Source organism: Ostrea edulis, chromosome 6, assembly GCF_947568905.1.
Source record: "Ostrea edulis chromosome 6, xbOstEdul1.1, whole genome shotgun sequence".
Taxonomy (NCBI): Eukaryota; Metazoa; Mollusca; class Bivalvia; order Ostreida; family Ostreidae; genus Ostrea; species Ostrea edulis.
Genome location: NC_079169.1, coordinates 52,476,797 through 52,499,430, shown reverse-complemented (window position 1 = coordinate 52,499,430; position 22,634 = coordinate 52,476,797). Strand labels below are relative to the sequence as shown.

At 35.3% G+C, this 22,634-nt stretch overlaps 2 protein-coding genes across 20 annotated transcripts in view; one reads left to right on the top strand and one right to left on the bottom strand.

Annotated features, from left to right (window-relative positions):
• The window catches only part of LOC125648378 (rho GTPase-activating protein 39-like), a 54,439-nt gene extending 45,153 nt beyond the window's left edge, over positions 1-9,286 (bottom strand). For 8 of the 18 annotated variants that reach the window (XM_048875406.2, XM_048875407.2, XM_048875408.2 and 5 more), the window contains exon 1: positions 4,133-8,928. In XM_048875406.2, the coding sequence (XP_048731363.1) occupies positions 4,133-4,275 (143 nt within the window). In that variant the 5' untranslated portion in view covers positions 4,276-8,928. Of the gene's footprint in view, positions 1-818; positions 8,929-8,962 lie in introns of those variants that run through there. The other 10 variants (XM_048875413.2, XM_056139945.1, XM_056139946.1 and 7 more) reach the window with 2 other exon arrangements.
• On the top strand, positions 9,281-22,199 carry LOC125648380 (glucose-induced degradation protein 8 homolog). Of its 2 annotated transcripts, XM_048875421.2 has the most exons (5): positions 9,281-9,394; positions 9,965-10,107; positions 12,157-12,353; positions 13,539-13,736; positions 21,638-22,199. In XM_048875421.2, the coding sequence occupies exons 1-5, from the start codon at positions 9,384-9,386 to the stop codon at positions 21,800-21,802; spliced, it is 714 nt and encodes a 237-aa protein (XP_048731378.1). In that variant the 5' UTR covers positions 9,281-9,383; the 3' UTR covers positions 21,803-22,199. The 2 variants fall into 2 exon arrangements, with proteins under 2 accessions (XP_048731378.1, XP_048731380.1); XM_048875423.2 differs by lacking the exons at positions 9,281-9,394; positions 9,965-10,107 and adding an exon at positions 10,629-10,666.
• The last annotated feature ends 435 nt before the right edge of the window (positions 22,200-22,634 follow it).

The following is a 22,634-nucleotide window of genomic DNA, read 5'->3' as shown; positions in this document are numbered from 1 at the left end:
ATAAGTCAATCATTAAAAAACTAAAATTTCAAACATAATGACATTTCATATTGCAGGAATGTGTCATCTAAAAAAACATCTTGCTTTTAAAAAAAGATTCCCACAAACTGCTGACAAGTGGAAAGAAAAACAATCAGACGCGAGGATTTAATTGCATAATTATTACTCCTAGATAACAACAGAAATATTTATTTTAATTCTGTTTAGTGTGGCACTGAAATATGAGTCATGTGTGGTAAAATGCAGCTTGAGGTTCTCTCATTAATGCTGCCTGCAATCAAGTAAATGCTGGATATATTGCAAGATCAGCTGTTTATGGATCTGATACTACATATGTGAAGAAGTACAATCCATCAAAAATCAATGTCCCTCCTAATAAATACGCTTCTAGTGAATAGACAAAATAATTGCTGGGCCATGGATTAGTCAGTATCATTAGGCACATGCCACTTCCCCCTGATGAGAACATATGTACTGTCATGTATATATGAATACACACATTCCTGTGATGTATCTCCAGACAATGGGGAGTAAGTCATTTTACATACAACAGACATCATGACAGATAGCAGTACAATACACACACACAGAAGGTCCACCATGATCCACTCTAATCTTTTACCTTTAAACTTTTCATCCTCTACCTGTTGAGCCTTACAATCTCTACCAAAGCCAATTACACTTACCTCCAACTCAAAACCTGTCCTATCTATTTATAAATTTAAATCATATTCTTGACAGAAATCAGGGTGGTTTTTTTTTCTTTCTTTTATCAGACTAATCAGCCCCTGGCAAAGGTTTTCCCTATCCTCCATTACCCGTAAATCCTATTGTAGTACGGCTGATAGACTCTCTCCAGCTCCATCTCCATGCAGCCAGGATATCGTCACATATTTCACAGTGGGAAACAGTACACACTTCACCTCAGGAAGTCCCTGGCCGACCGCCAACTTTTACTTTCCTTTTTACCACTCAGCATGAACAACCTTGTTACCAATCGGAAAATCATTATTAAATCCTTGTGTTTAACATTTCATACACAAAGTCGAGTTTCATCCTTGTAATCTAAGACACCTGTCGATATCAGGTTAAATAAAAATCATACATTTTTCTCCACCTACTGGAAACTGAATCAATATTTCAACAGTCTGGTCCTGTTACAGATACACACAAGCCCCTCCTGGATAATTCCTATGTGACAGTGACCGTCTGAAGAACAAACATCTGGCTATCTCAGTGTAGTCTATCACCATTTGTCAATGACAATCATAACCAATGCATGTGTAGCATATTTTATCACCGTCATTCAATCATTGTGACCTCACTGTATATAATTAATTATCCCCTTTCCTGTGCCATTGTCTTCCCATTTCTGTCTCTCTCTCTCTGGGTCCTCGATCATTTTTCTGAGAATTTTACAACTTTTATGATGAATCAAAGTCTCTGTGTGACTTTTACTTAAAATGGTATATATCTTGTCAGAGGCTATAAATATTTTTTGACCATGAGTCATCGAATTCTTACAATCAAGATTAAAACAAATATACAGGCTGCACAAAAAGTGCTTCTGACATAACAATATCAATTGCTTGTTGTGTCATTTGATAGCCTCCTGCTTTATAATCAATCTCTTTCCAGCCCTCTTAAGAACTCCAAACTGCCAAAGAATGCAGTGCATCTAGAGTGGCTATTGAAATCCCCCCTTCAAAAGGTGTTTAGAATTACTAATGACTGTACTCCATACAAAGTAACCCTACAAACAGGTTGTTTCATGAGCCAAACAGAGGACACACACTATATTCAAAAGAACCTGTGCAGTTATTGGCAAGTTTTGACTCTAATAATTTGCTGTTCTTATGGAATTGTTGCGACAATATTACACCAGCCCGGAACCAAAATCCCTGACATATAAAGAGCAGAATATGTACACTAAAAAATAAATCAAAACCAAATGGAAACAAAACCAATGATATTGATGCTGATGGTTCATCAGACTTCACGCAATTGATAATCTAAATTCGATATTCAGAGAATTCTCCCACCCAACCCAACTTAGCAACTTGAATCCATCTGGGTTTTTTTTTTCTAAATTAATAGAAAGATAGTAAACCCTGTACATTAACCCTACAGCTCTTTAATTACATTAAATGTCCAATATCATTTCATGTAATGGTCTCAAATTTCACCCAGCATTGTCCCAATACTACAAAAGAACCGCTACATCCCATGATCAAAGCTGTGTCTGTATCCCATAGAATACCAGTTCTGTGGGAGAAAGCAACATATTAACAGACTATTACACTCCACTGAGAACATCTCTGTTCTTACAACAGATGGTTATAGACCTCATCAATAACTACATACACCAACACATTACAAGATTAAAACAGAGAACCAACACTGACACTTACAGACACTTGCTACAAACAAATTTTTCTACCTCCTTTTGAAGAGTTTAAAATTTTCATTTTTTACAGTTTTTGGACAGAATTCCAGCATGTTTAAACATTTCTGTACGGTAGAGTATTCATTGATATTTATCTATCAGCATAATGCATTTAGAGCAATTTTTTAATCAATGAAAAAAGTTCAAGTGATTACAGAGTGTCTCTGTACGGGAAAGCTCTGAAAACAATACCCATTAAAGACTGATAATTTGATCAACTTGACTTCATTCGGAATTTGTAATATGTTTACATGTTTTGTACATTTATTCATGATATTTTGTACACAAATATTTGAAGACAGAGAAGTCCAATTTGTTTGTAACAAGTGCCCTTAAACATGACTATAAATTTCTAAATGGAGACTTGTAGGTCCAACTCTAAAAACACTGGACATTTCTGATAAAATGTCCAAATCCAAGAAGACCCATGTATGCAGGCAAAAGCCAGGACATATCAAACATGCCAGTCAGAGTACACACACCAATGTTGATTCAAACAACACCTTAAACCTTTACTCCAAATATTCCCTGCCATGTTCAACATAATTACCTGGAAATTAAAAGTCAACAGGAGGGAAACCAGAAGGAAACAAAGCCTACAAATTCATGTTGAATGCGAATTGTCTTTTGATAACTGGGTCACTCTCTATGGACCTAGAAATGTCAGCATCTCAGATTGCAAACGGTTAGATTTCATGGAAGTAGCCACTGAGTTTCCCCATTTTGCTGGATTTCTTCCACTTATTTTGGGTACTAAAGATTTAGTTGAAATACTTTGAAATAGAGCATCCATGACGTTTGAGTCATGCTGCAAATATGATCTTTAACAAATTACACCTGTACATGAAATTCACCATCAACTGGCGTCTATCAGTTGAGGCAATAGATGGAAAGTACATTTATAATCGACCATTCCAAGAATATTTAACAGGCTTTTGTGAAAGATTTCCTACACATTTGCATTATTTCTTGATTTATTTCTTGGAACATAGATCTGTTAATGGGGTTAGTCCAAGAAAGGAAAGGCACTTGATTATCAGATTGCAAATAGAAGCCAAACAGACATGATTGCAAGTGGCAAAAGCAGACAATCCTATTGATTTATAATGGAGTAGGGCTATGAAATATGACCCATATAATATCAGATTCAAGCCTAATATAAAATGTATGGTATTAGAATTTAGCATTGTGATTAGGAAACTTTAAAACCTTTTACATAATTCAACAGTATTCCTCATATTGTTGAAAATGTAAGCCTGATAAATCACTCCATCCAATAACTACTGTAACAGCGATACCTAACATTCCAAACTAGACCCATGTCCCTGAGAAGTTACAGACATTCCCTTCCCCCTCAATCATGGTTACATCATCACATCACCCATATATCACTATAGTAACATTAAAAAAAAAAAAAATACTAAATGAATTTTTCAACTCACTCCTGGTTATTTTTGCAGTTTCTTGTTGAAATCAAAATTGATGTCCATTCTAAATATGTTAAGGGTAGGTTACAATTTACCGTAGTTTTAATATTACAATGAAATACCAAAATTCAAACTACAGGAAAAAACATAAAGCTATAAGACTACCAACGATGATACCTGGTTGCTTCATAAGGAAATAAACAGATATTCTGCACAAAACAAGAGCAAACCCTGTCTGCCATAACACAGTTATACCCACCCCTCCGTCCTATAGCGGGAAAACATGCCATTTGGCCGGCAGTAGTGGCGTTGTCGTCGGTGACAGTGACATGGAAGGTAGTTCCCCTGTAAATCCATTTTTGGTGCAAACATTGGAACATTGTGCACGTTGAAGCTATACATTTTAAATAATCCAGTAGGCACAAGTTCACACAATATCAGAAGCTGCTGCTTCACTGCATTTGGAAATTCTATCCAAGATACTGTACAGTCACTCAATGACTCGGTTACAAAGTTAGGAGAGGAATAAATATGATACAGAGTTTTCCACAACTCTAATGTCCTTCTGGTCCTCAGCCAGATAAACACACACAATCAACAGTTCCTGGCACTGGATGCAGTCTTTTATAATACATCCTGAATCTTGTCAGAACCAATGACAGCTCCTTCTAGGAGAGTCCCCTCCGCAATTCCGAGTTACATAATATTCAAATCAGATTTAGCCGTGTATAAAAATAAAACCTAATCCAAACAAGAATTACAGATTCCATAGTTACAAGAATTGATGCATGCTTTAGTCTTTTATTTGTCCACAAGAGAAATCCCACAAAATCTTCCAATTTTCTAGATATGTCTACTCTTGTCAGTTTGATTCACTGTTAAAATTACAAATGATTCTGTACATATTTCATAATATTCCATGCAGGGAGTCCACTGAGAGTCTTACACAGATAAACCTGTCTAGTTCACCAAGTTTGACTTCAGTCCAGTGTCAGAGGTTAACATTGATTCTTTGCATCTGCCAACCACCAAATAATCAATGGTGCATCCTTCCCCACTCACCAAGTAAACACACAGAGTTAAACCTCCAATTAACACCACCAAGCATTGTCCAGCCTTCATTATTCATCAAGCCACAAAAAGCTAATCAGCTGCAAGAAACTTCCTCAGCTACTCAAATCTCTTCAGAGTGTCGATAACATTTCATTTACAACACCATCACACAATAATTGTGTCTTTTTCAGTCATATCCTTTCTCTAAGATCACCTTAAGTTACAAATTGTCAGCAGTCTAAATTGTCAAATTTCACGCCTCCATCACCTCGAGATCTATGTACGTAGAATTATATACCACATGTAAACTCCTTACTACATGAAGCATATGTTTTATATAACTTCCTTAATCCATCCATTTCAAAAACAAAAGATATGATATGTCATCCTTCAAATTCAGAACTGGCATGTAGTATACATACAATAGACTCCACATGCTATATATAAATTTATGCCTTCATTAGACCATATTGACTTTGTAAAAAGAAAAATTCCATGGGTGGGAATGGTGCCCAAGATAAACATCCAGCAGATATGTAAACCTTGATCTCTTCAAATAACAAGTGTCCGTCTCTCGTGCCAGGACACTCAGAATTCCGTTCTTCTGAACGTCGTTTTAGCTGCTGTAATTCCCGATCAATTTAACATTTTAATATGTCCTGATCTCATGTAGGTATGTGGGGGTTTAAACTCCTACATGTATCACTTACAAAGATCTCATTCTAAAGGGGTGTTGCAATTTCACATCAAAAACCAAACATATATCTGATTATAACCTCAGATCTGAAATATAACAAGCCAAAAACCAGATTCGGTGTTGCAGTCGTGAATTAACTACAGATACTGGTTAACAGGATAATGAAATTTTCTCGGTGCTCAACCAACCAAAAATGCATTACTAAAACCGGAAGCAAGCGTGCCTGTCAAATTTTTTCAATTATATCTGCAGATCCTTTCCCTTGATGCCACCCAGTTGTTGAATTTTGGTCTTTGAACACTTTTGGTTTGGATGTAAAGGTAACTTGATTTAATCAGTAATTGGACCAATTATCATCACAGATAACACCCATGGCGAACATTGATATACATCTACAAGCCGACAATGATTAGATATCTTATTTTGGGTTGATTTTTTTTTTTTTTTGGATGGAAAAATAGTTGTCTCATTTTGATCCGGAGATTGAGCTACGGCCTGAATTCATTAATTCAATGAAAATTATGCCTTTCCTGCATGTCTTGATTTCTTTAGTGTCAGCTAGAGTGCCTTCATTGTAAGCCATAGGAGATTGTAGTGCAAGATAAAGAGAGCGAAATGCAAGGATTCACATTTCATTTCTGATGGAGGAACGGTGATGGCCATGTCAATTATCAAAAATAATATTCCATAACCAGATACTGAAACAGACTGTGTGAGCAATCCTGTAACTTTATGATTTATAGAATCATTTTTGAGTAGTGGAATATTAAAAGTCAACCTTATGATCTAACATTCCCCTAACCTTCCATTTGTTAAATGACAGCAAACACACTCCGATCATGACAAGAATCACACCATACAAAGCAATCAACTCAAAATAATCGTACCTTATCAAAGAGCTCCCATCAACTGAATGTCGATATGTGCTTATTCAGAGGCATGTCATTTGTTTAATAATGCAAAAACCAAATACTGATCTTCATACCAATATGGCTAAGGCAAATCATACCAGGGATTACTACACCATATGTTGACTATAGACCTCAAAGAGAATGCGTAAACATTGACAGTAATATCACATCACTAACACAGTGATAACATCTAATAAACCTTAAAGGAGTACAGGGTTTTTTAACACGCAGTAAAATTTCCTTGACTGAACATGTCATTTCATTAATGATTCATAGTATACTGTTTATGACTGATTTCTATTATAAATAAAACTCTAGATTTCAGGTGATTCAGACTCTTTAAGTTTTTGTCCTCTGTGATAACACACCAAGGCTGTACCTATAACACATTGAGAAGAGAGAGTTCTCTACAATTCCCTGTGTGGCTGTTAACATCACTTCACATCAGGGCTAATTAGAACAAGAATGGGAAGAATTTAACAGTTCTACTGCAGTATACACATTAGCTGTGTGAACACAGCACCTCAATACTGTCTATTATCCTGCTGTTGAATGTGCTAGTATCAAAACTAAGATATGGGAATTTTTTTTTTACCTTCTTCATTACATAAAAATTCTTTAATATGACACAACCCATTTCTACTGACAGAAAAACAGACAAGCAAATAACACAACACAAACCAATAATTTCCTAAATAAATTACAATGCATATCTTGGCATTATATTAGTTCATTCAGTACAATTCTGATTATCAGTGAAATTTCAGATCTGTATTAAAGAACTGTAAAGGTTGAACAGATGCACACTGACCAAGTTATTAAAAAACGCAGAACAAAATACTTCGCTGCATAGCAACTGCTCCATGTATGATGACTACAAAGTGAATGTTGTCAAACACGGGACAGTGCAGATCAACATTTAACATCAGATAAGGAAGGTGACAATATGGCCTGAACACCTGAATAGGTAAATACACCAATTGTAATGGTTCGTCTGTGCATCACCTATTACTTCAAAACAACCTAATTACAACTGCAGCACTGACAATTACGGTACCTTCTGAATGAATGCACATTTGCACAGTACTGCACAATCATTACCAAAGCGTGAAATAATGTAGACTAAGAGACTCCCGTCCCTGTCAAAGTTTGGGAGTTCGCACTGAGGTAACTTTTGTGGGATTAAGAGTGATGGTCATCGTTGGTGTCGCTTCAGGCAGTGGTCATTTACGTGCCAGCTGCAGTCATTCCTACTATTGATTACACTGTCCTACTTCTCACTAATCGTCATGCTCTTACAAAAGGGCAAAAATGAAAACTGTCCAAAATTAAGACATAATCAGGTATTACAACAAATTACAGTTTATTCTTGTCAGTGATAATGTCAACATGATTTTAGACCCTGGTCAATCATGTTAAATATATATAGTCATGATAGTATAGGTCACCATTATCAACTATACAATAATTGAATATATGCATTATATATATACAAAATAAGCCCTATACATTGGCTCTTGATGATTTACAGGAATTTCCTTAAATATGCATCATTAGATTCTGAATATATTTCTAATGAGTTTACGCATTCAGTGGTCAATAATACAATTATTAAAAGCCCTTTAAAAAGTAAACATGTAAAGGTCAAGTTTTATCTTTTAAATTGATTTTGGAATATTGACAATTAAGTTGTAGTATTTAAAACAAATTAAGTAGAGCTCGATTTTAAATAATAAACATAAGATATAAAAACATGTAAAGCATACAATTTACATTCAAAACGGTAGAAATTATTAAGTAGCATTCTAGACTATTACATATATGTTATTGATAAAGCTTTGAAACAAATATGATCATACATACATGTATCTTGGTCTACTACTATATAATATTGTTGTCTGTGATTAATGAGTAAATAGTTAATTACGTTTCACCTCTTAATCAATTTAAATGGTTTGTGTATTCAGTCATCCTACATTTTCACCATAACAAATATGTCAAATATAGTATTGGGAATTTTTTTTATATCGATGAAATGGTAATTAATTGTTAAACTGTAAAAGTAAACTGGCATTCTGTATTGTAAAAGCATCAATGAAATGTGCGGTTTGGATTTATTCTTCGGCAGCTCAAAACCGGTCACCTGGTCAGTCAATACACAAGATCAATGAAGCATGAAATTTCTATTACGACGGCGATCATTTCAATGCTATGAACAGATGGACACGTCACGGTGGGCTGCGTCTACGCGTTTACTCTTAATTGAATGTATGCTTAATAAAAAAAAATCAATATACTTTGTTTTAACTTCAGTTTGCGAAAAACAGGTTTTGACATTTCAATGTGGCGTGAGCACTACACATATGCATCTCATTAATATAAAAATTCACTCGAATTCCAAAATATTAAAACCTGTGTGCATTTTTACCTTTCTGCCATTTTCCTATCGATGTGAGATGAATGATAAAGTTGTGCTACATGCAGAAAACAATCTCATTTCACTCAACTAGACAGTTCTCCTGTCTTCTGTGATTCCGAGTCCGCCATCTTGGCATCTCAGGCGTTGTTACGCTGATTAAAAATGATAAACTGTTTATGCTTGCGACAAATTCTACACTTCATTCCCTCAAAAAGAGTTTGGGAAATCCAATTCTAGAATTCCGAACAACATTATCGGGTTTTAATTGATGAATTCTTTGGTTGATTATGCCCATTACACACGCACGCGCTCTTGCTACTTCCTTCGCAGATGTCTCAACTTCCTGTTTACATTTTTCTTTTGTTGTGTCGGCATGATTAAGTGATTTGACAAGGAACTGGGCTCTTCATTTCATCTCATGTGACAAAAAATGTCAATAATGTAATTCTTATGTATATATCTTTATAAGACTCGGGGAAATAGGACCGAACTTTAGAGATTTGGTACCACATACTTTCGTTATTGAACACACTATCTGAGTATCTCAGTATCTGCAGCAACTTAACGGTGAACCATATATATCGTGTAAGTGTTTATTTGTGAGCTTGTTAATTAGAGTATTATGTTGCAGTGGAATAAATAGGAGTCATTATTAATAACTTCTCCTATAAATGTGGGAGATGAAGACAGAGGCACTTAATTATTCCTTTAAGATGTGCTCAGTACACGGGATCTTTCTAATTATCGTTGTATACTCTTTTCTATATTCACACCTCATATCAGCCCGATACTTCGATCAGCTGAGTGATGATTAGGGTTGTGTAAAGGTTGTGATAAATGAAATCAAGATTTCCATGTAATTTTGCTTTACAATTATGCGATGTGAACCCATCGATAATAACCAGACACACAGGACAATAAAGGTTTTGATACATGTATGTTTTATATCCTTGTGTGTGTGTATGTGTAGATATGCATATTAAATGTTTTCTTCCTTTATCATTACTGTAGTTCCATGTTTCCTAAAATGAACTTTGGGTCGAGTATGGAGAGATTGGAGGAAGTGGCCCTGGAGGAATGGAATAACAGACTCCAACAGATTCACCCTACCAGGGCCGACATGAACAAGCTGGTGATGAATTACCTGGTCACAGGTAAATAATTTACAAACTGGTGATGAATTACTTGGTCACAGGTAAACAATTTACAAGCTGGTGATGGATTACCTGGTCACAGGTAAACAATTTACAAGCTGGTGATGAATTAATTGGTCACAGGTAAACTGTTTACAAGCTGAGGATGAATTAAATTACCTGATCATAGGTAAACAATTTATAAGCTGGTGATGGATTACCTGGTCACAGGTAAACAATTTACAAGCTGGTGATGAATTACTTGGTCACAGGTAAACTGTTTACAAGCTGATGATGATTTAAATTACCTGATCACAGGTAAACAATTCACAAGCTGGTGATGGATTACCTGGTTACAGGTAAACAATTTACAAGCTGGTGATGAATTACTAATACTTGGTCACAGGTAAACTGTTTACAAGCTGATGATGAATTAAATTACCTGATCACAGGTAAAAATTTTACCATTTGGTTATGAATCACCTGGTCACAGGTAAAGTGTTTACAAGCTGGTGATGAATTAATTTACCTGATCACAAGTAAAAAATTTACCAGCTGGTGATGAATTACCTGGTCACAGGTAAACTGTTTACAAGCTGGTGACAAATTACCTGGTCACAGGTAAACTGTTTACAAGCTAATTATAAATTACCTGGTTATAGATTACCTGTTTTATTCATGGTAGAACCTTGTTTATTATGTGTACTCTAGATTTATACAGTGAATGCCATTCCTCTACTAACGAAAATGAATTAGTTTGGGCAGTGTCAGGACTGTTTTTAATTTTTTTTCTTCTGGTGTATACACCTTCCCGTTACCACTGTAAAAGTGGTAACTTATTTACGCATGGGGAAAATTGACACTAATTACGCGGTCACGTAATATTCCCATAAATTTCCCCCACTCATATAGTTAAAAAAATTTGATACAATATATATTATATTCAGTTATCGCATTTTCCCCCCACACATAATGTTAGTCATTGAAAAACATGTACTTAACCCCTAGCGTAAATAACCACTTTTACAATATTACTCTTGTTTGCTTTTTCATGTTTTTTATCTTATTTTCCCGTGGGGATCCAGGTTAGAATAGGTCCTCAGTACCCTTTGCTTGTTGTAAGAGGCGACTAAATGGGGTGGTCCTTCGAATGAGACCGCGAAAACCGAGGTCCCATGTCACAGCAGGTATGACACGATAAAGATCCCTCCCTGCTCAAAGGCCATAAGCGCCGAGCATAGGCCTAAATTTTGCAGCCCTTCACCGGCAATGGTGACATCTCCATATGAGTGAGATGTTCTCGAGAGGGACGTTAAACAATATAAAATCAATCAATCATTTTATCTTATTTTACATCCCATTCAAGAATTTTTTCACTGTAGGGACATCACCAGCTCTAGGTAACACGCTACAAATTTTGACCTTTGCATTGCACTTGGAGCTATTGCAGGGAGTGCTCTTTATCATGCCATCACCTACCACGATATAGGACCTCTGTTTTAAGGTCATATCTGAAAAACCCTTAAGTTTCACTTCTATGTCAGGTGTTTGTCACAGGAACAGTGTTAAGCATCTTAGGTTTGAGGTGGCACCAGGATCAAGGATCAACCCCAGTCTTCCTGGTTGCACAACCAGTGCCGTATCCACTGGGTTGTTGTAACCGGTTGTGACTGTTGACAGAAGTGCATGGTGGATCAGCTGGTGTTTCCAGGCCTCTCTCTGCCTGTGTAGCTCCACACTTTTACAGCATGAACCCGCAGTACACATGTTCTTAGGAAATCTGTAATTCTCTTGTAAACTTTAAAATGTAACCTTGAAATTTAATTTCAGTACATACAAAATTAATTTTTGTGTCACCTGCTAAAGCAGAATTTCCTAATGATACCTTCATCATCTGTATGGTGCACTTTGTAACACCACTGCAGTTCAGTTATCCATATACATGTCATGTTGATATTTCGATTTTCAAAAGCCTTGTAAATATGGTAACCTTCATAATCACAACAAAACCACATTCTCCCCATAAATTTATAGACCCTGCGTTAATTATACATGCATTTTGATTTGTAGAGGGTTTTAAGGAGGCAGCAGACAAGTTCCAGAAGGAGTCAGGTGTTCAGCCAATGGTAGACCTGGAACAGTTAGACGAGCGAATCAAAATCCGAGAGGCCATTCAGGAGGGCAGGATACAGGACGCCATCTCACTGGTCAACAGCATTCAACCAGAACTCCTGGACAATGACCGATACCTGTACTTCAGATTACAGGTATTTTGTAATGCGGAAAAATAAATCATGGAACAAATAGGTTAAAGTTTCATTTGTATTGATATTCATTGAATACGCAATTTCCAAGCTGCCCAATAGTTCTTTCCCTTTGAGGAAATCTTACACACAGTGAGACGCAAAACATACTTTCGTCCACACGCGGTGGGTACAAATGTTTATCGCTGCCTTTATATATTGCCAAAAGGATGATATTAGACATCAAGTAATAACCCAAACTGCTGGAACACACAATTCTAGTAAGTTTATGAGTATTTAATATTAAATGAAATAGCTCAAACAAAAATCAATAATCACCATCTCTCTTTGATTAAAGAATCACTCAATAACAAATAATTTCATATATAATTTAATGGCCTAATTAAACAAATATTATTCTTCATATGGTCAGTTTAATGTATACCAACGGTGGATAAAAACAAAATTTACACTTACATAACTTTTATCCTTATTTTTAATAGCTATTCTATAATACATGTATACATCTTGTACCCACCCAAGCGTTTGATACAAACCATTCCTGCTTTCTAATTCGTTATCTGTAATGTTGGAAATCAATTTCAGTAAAAGTTCATCCTAGTGGAGAATTCTTTGTAGGTTTATGAATATCAGAGTGGCACATACTCTCACACCCTCCCTCACACCTACGCCATCTCTTAATGAATATATATGTATCTTATCTCACGCCCTCCCTCACACCTACGCCATCTCTTAATGAATATATATGTATCTTATCTCACGCCCTCCCTCACACCTACACCGTCTCTTAAGGAACATATATGTATCTTATCTTACCTCATTCAGAAGGATTATAAAAGAGTTTTGCCCCTGGACCTCACTGTAGGGCATTGTCCTGAACTAATCGTGGACTTGCAAACTTCTAGTTGTGCAGATAAATTTTTAGATTACTCCAAAACCTCCCCAAAGCCTTAAATGATACCTGGTGTCAATTCAGCAGTAATTACATATTAAGTTGTCCTACCGAAATCTCTATGTAGGTCAGTGTGTGAACAACTCGGGAAGCTTCAATGTTTACAGTTCAACACATAGAGCTCGTCATATATATTATAATTACTAATATTATAATTATTACTAATATTAATATTAATTACTAATATTATAATTACTGATATTATAATTACTAAGCAACAATCTCACAATTTACAGCAACAACAGTTGATAGAGTTGATCAGAGAGAAGAATGTTGAGGCTGCACTCGAGTTTGCCCAGACTCAACTGGCTGAGCGCGGAGAAGAGAATCCAGAGATTTTGTCAGAACTTGAGCGCACGCTGGCTCTCTTGGCATTTGATAACCCAGAGTCATCTCCCTTTGGAGAACTTCTTCATCCTTCCCAAAGACAAAAGGTAAATGAAGTCATTACTGTCTTACTGTCCTTTTAGAAAACTAGAAAATCAGTGAGAATGAATGAGAAAAAATTGTACCTTTTTCAGTTTATGGTGGTAATTATTCGTATATAAAGGAGTGAAACATTTCTTAATTTCTTCAGTCAGAATGCATGATGTCAGGACATCACTAGAATCACAGTAGTTGAATCTTCTGAGTATGCAAACTTCTTTGTACATTTGTTTATAGTTATAAAACTTGCACTAGTTTTACTGAGTAACAGTTATTGTTGAAAATATTATTTGATGAAACCTCTAGCTCCTGCAATGAAATGCATTTACATTGAATGAAATTTAGCTGTAGCAATGTAACCCTCCCAAATTTTTAACATTCTGACTTTCTCACAAAAGTAAGAATATTTTTTAAAAATCAGGGAGCAATACATTATTACATCTAAACTAAAATGGAAAACAACAAGTTATCATTTAATAAAGCCCATAGGTTAAATTTTCAAAGAAGGTATGGGCACAGACATTGAAGTCCTACAGCAGCCAGAACATCATGTTGGAATGGGATGAGATAGGGCAGTGAACTATCAATAATGGATGCACATTTTGGAAGAAAATTTTGCTTTAATTGTATGGGGAATGATATTCACCAAAGTTTAATGCTCAATGTGCCCGTTTACTACATGAACATGCATTGCATTTTCCAATCTTGACATTCACTCAGTTTTTCCCTTCATATTCTCACTAACTGATACTGGTGGTTAATATTCCGTAATCTTTCAACTTTAAATTAGGCTAATCATTGCGTAGGAATACACCTGATTTAAGGTGGCTCACATTGAAAGAGTTTATCAAATCAGTACAAATGATTTAATCATGAAAGATAGGGTGGTACATTTATGTAATAAGTACATATGTCAAAAAGGCAAAAAATATGCAATTTTTGAGAGAAACCCCCCAAAATTTATTTCCATTAATATAAACAAGACATCATCAGATTTGAACTCAGGATCTACAGGTCATTAAATTGATACCTTATCCACTGAGCTACGTAGATATATATATAAATCGATTGATACAAATAATTTTTTAAAATATTTAAATTGCCATATTGTGACATAGTGTCATAAGTCCCAATGTTTCGTTTGATTTCTGCTGAGGGTCTTATCTATGTAATTATCACTTTATGAGAAATACTATGCAATATACTGGTTTATTATTTTTGCCATTTGTTTGCATTTATTTTTATGTAAATAACAAAGGAAAAGTACGAGAGAGAAAAAAAATTGAAATTAAAAAAAAGCTGGATCTAAATCTTCATTCACTTTCTATGGTCACTGACTTGCCATTGTCTAGGAAAATACTGTATACTTATTTTAGCATATTCAAATTTTAGAGCATTCAGAGATGATGTGGTGTTAGGCATAATCCTGTGTGTGTATGAATATCTAATGTGTATAAGGGGCCGTAAGACTATGGCAGTGAGTTTTCTCTAACGTGCCAATTCCTGCCGTGACACAGGATCTCCATATTTTTAAGGTCATATTGAAAATGAATAGATTATGGACATTAAGCAATTTATACAATGAGGAATCAAGTTTGTTTTATTTATATATGGTGTTAGAATATAAGGTTCATGAAAATGCTCTGCAGCTTTGCATGACTTTACAAGTGGTAATGATTATGTTTGGAGCAGACATACACTTCTAAGAAGGGCAAAAGTTACTTCACTTGAATGAATAATTAATGATTTATGAATAATAGCCTATAGGTATAGTGAACATTCAAGAGATTAGTTATTATATTCTTAATATGGAGAATTAGGTATAACATGTCTATGTAGATCCTGTACCGATTTTAAAAATTCAGTACTAGAGCCAAGAGTCGAGGGGAAGGGGGTGTCTCATCTGCCAAATTTTGTGCATTAAGATTGCTGGATTTAAAATGCTTAATGCAAATTTATTCATAAAAATGTGGGTGTATTATGCTATACCGCTGTCGTCCATCTTTCTGTCTGTCCCTTAAACTTTGTCTTCACAACTCCTCCTAAACCCTTTGGGGGATTTTGATGAAACTTGGTACAAAGAAAGATCACCATGTGGAGATGTGTGTTTTGCAATGGGAATGCTGTCCAATGTGTTTTAAAGGAGTTGTGGCCCTTGGACTACATTTTTTTCTATTCAAAATACTTTGTCTTCGCAACTTTTCTTTAAAAACCCTTTGGGGATTTTAATGAATTTTGGTACAAAGAAAGATCACAATGTGGAGGTGTGCATACTGCAAGGGGAATGCAGTCTAATGTTTTTAAAAGGAGTCACAGCTCTGGGACTTGGTTGGGTTTTTTTCTATTCAAAATACTTTGTCTTCACAACTCCTCCTAAACCCTTTGGGGGATTTTGATGAAACTTGGTACAAAGAAATCACAAAGAAAGATCACAATGTGGAGATGTGAATATTACAAGGGGAATGCTGCACCACTATTTCTGAAGGTTAGGGCCCTTGGACTTAGATTTATTTTATGCAAGAACCTTGTCTTCACAACTCCTCTTAAACCCTTTGGTGGATTTCAATGAAACTTAGTACAAAGAAAGATCACAATGTGTAGATGTGCATATTACAAGGGGAATGTTGTCCCATTATTAGCTCTTCTGAGCCAAAGGCTCAAAGAGCTAATGCTATGGCCATTTGTGCGGTGTGCGTAAACTTTTTAGAAAAAGGGCTATAACTCAAGAACCCCTTGGCCAATTTTTTTCAAATTTGTTACAGGGTATCATTGGCCCAAGGGCTTTCATACATACTAAATAGAGGGATGTGACCCTTTAACAAGGGGAGATAATCAGGAAAATACAAACAAAAATAGTGGTTGCTAAAAAATCTTCTTCTCAAGAACCACAGGGCAGATTATCACCAAACTTACACATAAGGATGAGGATATGTTGTAGATTAAAAATTGTTCAAGGCATTACCCTGGGGCAAAGGGCGTGGTCTCAAGGTCACTTCAAAGTTGACCTAAATTTAAAAATTTTTTAAATTCCTTAAATCTTAGATATTTTAGTCATTATAAGGACTAGGATCATCAAATTTTGACAGTTGATGCATCTTAGGACCTTGTGTCAAGTTGTCTCAAAAGTAGGCCACGGTGACCTACTTTTTGAATTTTGCAGGTATTTATTTTAAAATTAATTTTGATGCATATCTTGGACACTTTGAAGCCTATGATCATCAAAACTTGTCAGTTGGTGGATCATGGGACCTTGAAATGCGTCAACTGAAAAATAGGTCACCGTGACCTACTTTCTGAATTTTATGGCTTATCATTTATAGATATATTTTAAGTTGTTATTTCAAATACCGAGAGGTTTAGAATCATCAAATCTTGTAAGTTGATGCATCTTGAGGCCTTGAAACATATTTATAAAAAAGTAGGTCACAGTGACCTACTTTTTGAATTTTGCAGATATTCAAATTTCACATTTTCAATTTTAGATGCATATTTTGGGCACTGTAAAACCTAGGATCATCAAACTTTGTCAGTTGATGCGTTTTCAGTCTTCGGTTTGTGTTGACCAAAAAGTAGGTCACCGTGACCTACTTTTGGTATTTGACAGCTAAATTACTATATTTCAGACAATATTTGACCTACAATCATCAAACTTTGTCAGTTGATGCATCTTGAGTCTTCAGAGTGTATTGACCAAAAAGTAGGTCACTGTGACCTACTTTTGGCATTTGACAGTTATATTTATATATTTCAGTCACTAATTGACCTACAATCATCAAACTTTGACAGTTGATGCATCTTGAGTCAACGGAGTGTGTCGACCAAAAAGTAGGTCAACTTGACCTACTTTTGGAATTGGACACCTATATTTATATATTTCAAATACGATTTGACCTACAGTCATCAAACTTTGTCAGTTGATGCGTCTTGCATGTTCAAAGGGTGTTGACGAAAAGTAGGTCACCTTGACCTACTTTTGGAATTGGACGGCTATATTTATATAATTCAGATACTATTTGACCTACAGTCATCAAACTTTGTCAGTTGTTGGGTCTTGCATCTTTGAAGGGTGTTGACGAAACAAGTAGGTCACCTTGACCTACTTTTGGAATTTGACGGCTATATTTTTATATTTCAGATACTATTTGACCTACAGTCATCAAACTTTGTCAGTTGATGGGTCTTGCATGTTCGGAGTTCGCTGACCAAAAAGTAGGTCACCATGACCTACGATTGGAATTTGACAGCTATATTTCAATATTCAGATACTAATTGGCTTAAAATCATCAAACTTTGTCAGTTGATATTTCTTGGGTTCTCAAAATGTGTAAACCAAAAAGTAGGTCACATTGACCTACTTTTTTTGAATTCTTAGGATTTAACTAAAGATTTAGAATACTAAGAGGCTAAGAATAGAAATGGTGGGGTTGTACAATTTATCAGAAGAGCGATTCTAGGCCCTTGGGCCTCTTGTTTTTGAAGGAGTTACAGCCCTTGGACTTAGATTTATTTAATGCAAAATACATTGTTATTGCAACTCCAACGAAATCCTTTTGTGGATAATCCTTTCTTCTTTGTTCAAATTCCTGGGTCAATATTGTATGCGGGTGTATTATGTACCAGTTTAGCGGTGCCCTATTTTTAGTAAAATCAAAATGAAAATTAATGTCATACTTGATAATGTTAATTAGGAAGAGTTTCCCTCTATACTCATGTATGAACATGTATGAATATATACAAAGTATAATGATGTTACAAATTATATTTTGTAAGAAATATGTTGGATAACAATGCATCTTACGAAAAAAGCTAACAGATATTGAAAAAAGAATACCACATCTGATAAGCTCATATTTAACACAATAACCCACAAAAATTGGATAAAATTTTGATTTGTGGCCCATTTAAGGACATGCGGGACGATGTGGCCAAAAATAACTTGTCAATAAATATTTTTTCTTTTTTTCATGAAGCACCATCAGGATGTCCTGCACAATGTGTATAAATTTCATGGCCACTTTTTAGGTATACAAGGGAGATAATAAGCTTTGAATTACCCCCCTTTTCGAAAATTGTGAATTTTACAAGATCATTCTGATTTTCAATTCAAAAAAATGATTTGATGGAATTTTTATCTATATCTTTTACAATAATCTTTAGAATATATAGTCCAGATACTAAACGAAGCACTGCTCAAAAACTTGTCAATGAATTTTTTTGCAAACACTGCAATTAAAAGCTATTCATATACCTAACTTCCTGTAGAAATATGAAGGGGTGAAGCTAATCTTGATTTTGAGGTAGGCGTCCTTGAAGTTGTACATTGATATGTTCACTTAGGGTTAGGCTTGGCGAAATATTTGTTATTAATAACTTTCAAGCTTATATTCTTTTCATGTACAACTACTGTTAAAAGTAATGGGAGATGGGACAGTCTCAATTTATTTGCACTACAAAATAAAAAAAAAAGCTCATTGTCAAAGACGGGGGGGGGGGGTGTCAGCCTAATTCTTCGAGCCTGTTTTGGAATACATTGTTAGAAACTATATTTGTTTTGAACCTATTGAAATATTTAGAATTTTCATGATTATGGAACAAAAATTGAGTTAATGAAAACAAATTAAAATTTAATTTTTTTAAATATACATGTATATATTAAACATGGCTTCGAACAAAACGTCTAGTCTAGCTTTAAACAATACGTCGTCTTTCAAACCATGGGTTAGGTCTAGTTAACGTCAATATGAACTACTACTTCCTTTACAAGGTCAACAACATTTCCGCGGCCATGGTAGCTAATGTCGCTTGACTCGATCGTCTCCATGCTATTTTTCAAAGTATTTATGTATCACACATGTTGTGACTTTACACCTTTTCCTTCTTCACACGTCTGCTTCTCGCATACATTCCGACGTGTGTCATATTTTTTACATTAGTTACTATTTCCGCAGTAGTGTTTCGTAAAGTTAGTAAAAATAATTTGGAATATGAAATAGTTTGAGAGATAAAGTGTACTTATATTTACATGAAAATGCTTGCAAAAATTAAACATTCCTAGTATGGATGTTAATATTTGACCAAAATTAACGATTGTCGTCATGGGGGGGGGGGGGGATATTTTTCGCAAACAAGGATCGATTATAAAAGCACCTGAATAGTTCATATGTTTCCCAAGCAAGATTCAGAGAAATGTGTGTCCAGTTCTAGTTTCACACTACTATAGTAAATATCAACAAACGATCATCATCTTACACTTGCACTGAGTCATTGTTTACAGACGATTGACTCTCTTTTTGTAAATGCCTAGAGATGCAAATTGTATGTGCATGTAAGAGCAATTTCGGTGACTTTTGGCTATACTATCAAAATTACTATGGTGCATACTATACATATATATAATATATGCAATATATATGAAAAAGAGACTTGTAATCGCTATGAAATAAAAAAAAAAAAAAAAAAATTATTATTTGACAAGAATTCAATCAACAGATTTACACATGACACTGACTTGACAGCGGTAGCAAATTGCGACAAAATATGAGGACATTTTCCCCGCGATACAACGTCGTGACATACTTTTTTATTATGATGTCATATAGTGTGTCTGTACAGCATTGTGATTTTTCTCGGGAAGCTTTAACTACGCTGCGTCTGGTTCTAAATTTATAATAAATTCACAACCATCACATGATCATCGTCCCGCATATCCTTAAGGTCATGAAATATAGCCTTTTGTGTGAGAATTGTGTGGCCCATAGAAAACTGAAAACTAATATGATTGATATCTAAACATCACAACAAACCACATTCAGGAAGAGTTATTGTTCTTTCAATGTTCAATTGAATCATACAAAGAGAGTAACTGTACAAGATATATTTTTGACTATTGTTATGGTTACTAACTGTGTTGTTACGGTTTTTAGCTCACCTGAGCTGAAAGCTCAAGTGAGTTTTTTTTATCCCCTGTTGTCTGTCATCTGTCTGTAAACTTTTCACATTTTCGTCTTCTTCTACAGAACTGCCTGGCCAATTTCAACCAAACTTTGCAAAAAGATCCTTGGGTGAAGGGATTTCAAGTTTGTTCAAATGAAGGGCCATGCCTCCTTCAAAGGGGAGATAATCACAAACAATGCAAAATAGGGTGGGGTCATTTAAAAATCTTCTTCTCAAGAACCACTGGGTCAGAAGAGCTGAAATTCAAACGAAAGTTTCCCGACATAGTGCAGATTCAAGTTTGTCAAAACCATGACTCCCGGGGGTAGGTTGGGGCCACAATAGGGGATCAAAATTTTTACATAGAAATATATTGGGGGAAATCTTTAAAAATCTTCTCAAGAACCACTGGGCCAGAAAAGTTTACTTTTACATGAAAGCTTCCTGACAGTGCAGATTCAAGTTTGTTAAAATTGTGTCCCCTGGAGGAAGGGTGGGGCCATGATAGGGGATCAAAGTTTTACATAGAAATATATAGGGAAAATATTTAAAAATCTTCTCAAGAACCGCTGGTCCAGAAAAGTTTACATTTACATGAAAGCTTCCTGACATTGTGCAAATTTAAGTTTGTATGAATCATGGCCTTCGGGGGTAGGTTAGGGCCACAATAGGGGATCAAATTTTACATGGAAATATATAGGGAAAATCTTTTAAAATCTTCTCAAGAAGTATAGGGAAAATCTTTAAATATGGGCCAAGGTGACTCAGGTGAGCGAAGTGGCCCACGGGCCTCTGGTTGACTGTGTTGTTTATAGTCATTGTCTGTGTTGTTACGATTACTGTCTGTGTTGTTATGGTTACTGATTGTATTGTTATGGTTACTGATTGTGTTGTTATGGTTACTGATTGTGTTGTTATGGTCATTGCCTATGTTGTTATGGTTACTGATTGTTTGTAATGTTTCTAATTTAACCAGGTGGCCAGTGAACTGAATGCTGCCATTCAGGAGACAGACTCCACCCCAAAACTGGCAAATCTACTGAAACATTTACTGTGGTCTCAGGAGGAGCTGGACAAAAAAAAGGTCAAGTACCCCAGGATGACAGACATTGCCATGGGGACACTGGATGGATCCAAATAGGTGCGCGGATCCAAGAAAGAGTTCTAAACACTTGTTAACTTCTATGTATTCCAAGAAACGACACTAAAACCAGGATCTTTGGCCCTTGTATTTGGTTTTGTTGCATTGTTTCATTTCAAAGGGACTTCAGTCATGTAATTAGAGGAGAGACAGAGATATATTCAGTTTGTGACATGCCCCCCCCCCCCCCCCCCCCCCTCTCCTTTTGTGATTTAAGTCCCAATGTTACATTTGATATCTTCTGAGACTATAAGGTCTTATTTATGTAATTATGACTTCATGAGAAATATTACAGAATGTACTGGGATTTTATGTCATTTGTTTGTATTTCTTTATATGTAAATAACAAAGGAAAAGTGCAAATAAAACTGTGTTTAATAAAATAAAATAAAAAAAACTGGAGAAGATTTAGATTTTATGTTCACAGACTCATCTTTGTGTTTCATCAAGAGAAATACTGTATGGAGGTATGCTACACCAGAGAAATTTGCTATGGATGAAACGTGGAGGATATGTACAACAATATTTTGAAATTGAATACTTTCAAATTTACTTTATTTAGTCAAAAAGTACAGTTTTAGTTGAAAACAATCTGAGAAAAATTTAAAACCCCTGTTAGACTCGAACACGTGATCTACAGTTCAGCAATCGACGTGTTAACCTACTGAGCTACTAAGCTAGGTGAGAAGTTTTTAAATGAATAGACAAATATTACTGATATTTACATTTTCCACCATGTTTTGAAAGGAAGTCGGCCATTATGACGATGTAGAGTACCTCCTTAAGTATACTTGTATTAGGATCTGTGCACTGTTTGGCATAATCCCAAGTT

What these genes read in the sequence shown, in the direction of transcription:
- LOC125648380 (XM_048875421.2), top strand. An exon ending in GATGAATTACCTGGTCACAG is followed by an intron (nt 10,108 to 12,156) that starts GTAAATAATTTA and finishes TTTGATTTGTAG; the next exon opens with AGGGTTTTAAGGAGGCAGCA. An exon ending in ATCCTTCCCAAAGACAAAAG is followed by an intron (nt 13,737 to 21,637) that starts GTAAATGAAGTC and finishes TAATTTAACCAG; the next exon opens with GTGGCCAGTGAACTGAATGC.